The 2,510-nt window shown below is 29.1% G+C and overlaps 1 protein-coding gene across 1 annotated transcript; it reads right to left on the bottom strand.

Annotated features, from left to right (window-relative positions):
* Positions 1-1,049: 1,049 nt before the first annotated feature.
* Positions 1,050-1,950, bottom strand: LOC113386278 (TD and POZ domain-containing protein 2-like). Its single transcript, XM_026624069.1, has 2 exons — positions 1,763-1,950; positions 1,050-1,685 (listed from the first exon to the last, which is right to left on the bottom strand). Exons 1-2 carry the CDS (start codon positions 1,778-1,780, stop codon positions 1,050-1,052), a joined length of 654 nt encoding a protein of 217 aa, XP_026479854.1. The 5' UTR covers positions 1,781-1,950.
* Between the last annotated feature and the right edge of the window lie 560 nt (positions 1,951-2,510).

The raw sequence follows: 2,510 nt of genomic DNA, 5'->3' as shown, positions 1-2,510 counted from the left end.
TTATACATTTTATATTACCAACATATTGTTTTTCCATGACTCAAATGAAATAAAATGCGTTACAATCGAAAATTTCCGATTTCTAAAATACCAGTCATATGAAAAGAAAGTCGTGCTGCAAATTCTAGACAACACTTTTATTTCAAACGCACGTACAAACAACGATATACAAATATCATCAAGGCGATCGATCGTTCTTCATTCACAATTGTCCATGGCCTACCGATCGATAATGGTTTATTACGAAATTAAATATTGTTAATAATCATATCACATCATTCCGAGTTCATTGAAGCATAAAAGCTTTCTTGAGATATACACTTGCAATTGTATTGTGCCAGGACTAATATGGAACCCATAATAATAGGCAGGTGCTATGCAGGCCGCACACGACGCGGTCGTCTTTGGTTCCACAACAGTCCACGAAGACACCTGGAGTAAATGGAAATTTACTACCTTTACTCCTTAGTAAAATCTCTGAGATAGTAGAAATGAATTTTTCTCTGAATTTTGATGAGTTGATTTGGTAGACTTTGGAAGTAGAATAGTCGCAAGGGGACGCCATTAATCACGTGCTCAATTTTTTAAAGGATTTTCAAACTTCTCTCCCACTTGGTGATACGTGGTGATATTAAAAATTAACCCTCCTCCCCCACCAAACATCACGTGTATTTTTAGTTACAAGAAAAAATTGTAATTTTTTGGATTTTTTTTTTTGAAAATGTTTGGATTTAAAAAAATCAGGAAAAAATAAATACACGCGTGGGAGTAGTTATGAATATGAAAGTATAAACTCAACCTTGCATAAAAAAAATATAAAATTTATAGATTATAAAAATTAATGATATGACTTGAAATATCGGCAAATGCAATAATGCCATACTATGTTAACTTTTTCCTAGGTGATAATGTTATTTTACTTAACTGAGCATTATTCGTCATTTTATGCAAAGTCTCATGAGGCAAATGATTAATTATAGAATGTATTTTAGAGTAATCACTCATACTCATAGATGAAAATCTGATTTTATGAAGAATTTCACTATCAATTAGTATTTTTGAACACTATCCATAGATATGTTGATTCCTTGAATATCACATTCGTTTAAATACCATTTGTTTATTATATCAAGTAAATCAATTTCCGAAATATTTATTGTTTCTTGCTTTGCTATTTCAAGCATTGTCAAGGGATGCGGATGATAGTCTGTTTCCAAAAATACATATTTAGGATGTGTGCAGATTACTTGCATTGCAGCTTTTATCAAAAAATCATCATGTATGACTATAGCAAAGTCTAATATTTCCAATGCATTACTAATTGATAGATTTTTCATTATATAGATTTTACAAATACCTTGTAAATGATGTAACATATACTTTATCGAAGCATAGAGTAATTTACAAGCATTTTCTATAGAAGGTATAGAACTTTTATCAGTATAAATGTAGCTCAACATACACTTAAATGCTTCTAAATCAATATCATATATATTAATAACATCAACTTCAGCTAGGGATCCATACAGCATTGCATCAAAAACAGGACTTGCAGAAGCAAGGATTACTCGATGAGCATAGATGTAAGTAGAATTTATTTTGAAAACACAATCACTCCATTGTCTTGATAATAATAGTTTCCCAATTCGATCTTGAAGCTTTACTAACATTGTTGAATCATTTATCTACGTTCAATTATGACAAAATAAATTGATTAATAAAATTAGGTGATTATAAAGCGTAGTATAGCATAAATACTTACAGAAGGAATATGTTCCATTATTGGGCACTAAAGAAAAATGTAACTGTAAACGATATACCCAGAAAAAACGACAAATTCGAATAAATAAAACCTTGAACTCATAACTGTCAAACGTGTTCTTCAAGGTCTCGCATAATTGCAAACAACAAATTGTCTAAACAGAATAAATCATTGAATATGCGTCTGCTGCTTAGATGACGATTAATGTTTATTTAAAAGTTATTCAAATTTTTATTATTATTTTTAGGTTATACTAGTATTCGAATATATAAATATAAATAGTAAAAAATACATGTGCACGAATGTAAATAAAATCATGTTCATATTAATATATTAACATCTACAGCAATTTAATATAAAAAAAACTTTGATGTATTCGTTTTAATCAAATTTAATTTTCATTTTCTATGTTATTATCATCCTTAAACTTTATTAAAATATTTATGCAGAATTATCACACAGAGATATACGAACAGATACAATTATACTTTCTCTCTTAGCCATTATATATCGTTCTCGAGATTTTAGTGTATGTGAAAGCACTTAAAACATTTTTAACCCTTTCGGAGTCCAAAGGGTTAATAATTATTTAAGAAACGACCCAGTAGATTTATACCAAAAACTAATCATTACGATACCAAACCAAGAACAGTTTTTTAATTTTTAAATCGGTTCAGGATTTGTTAAAAAGTTGAACGAAAAATTTTAGACTTCTCTAGTAAATAAAAAAAAAAACAGCTTAGCCGAT

This window comes from Ctenocephalides felis, unplaced genomic scaffold, assembly GCF_003426905.1.
Source record: "Ctenocephalides felis isolate EL2017-DRISC unplaced genomic scaffold, ASM342690v1 CF-g0.4_SCAFFOLD_03571, whole genome shotgun sequence".
NCBI classification, from domain to species: Eukaryota; Metazoa; Arthropoda; class Insecta; order Siphonaptera; family Pulicidae; genus Ctenocephalides; species Ctenocephalides felis.
The sequence above is the reverse complement of the archived record's forward strand: the minus strand, read 5'-3'. Positions and strand labels throughout refer to the sequence as shown.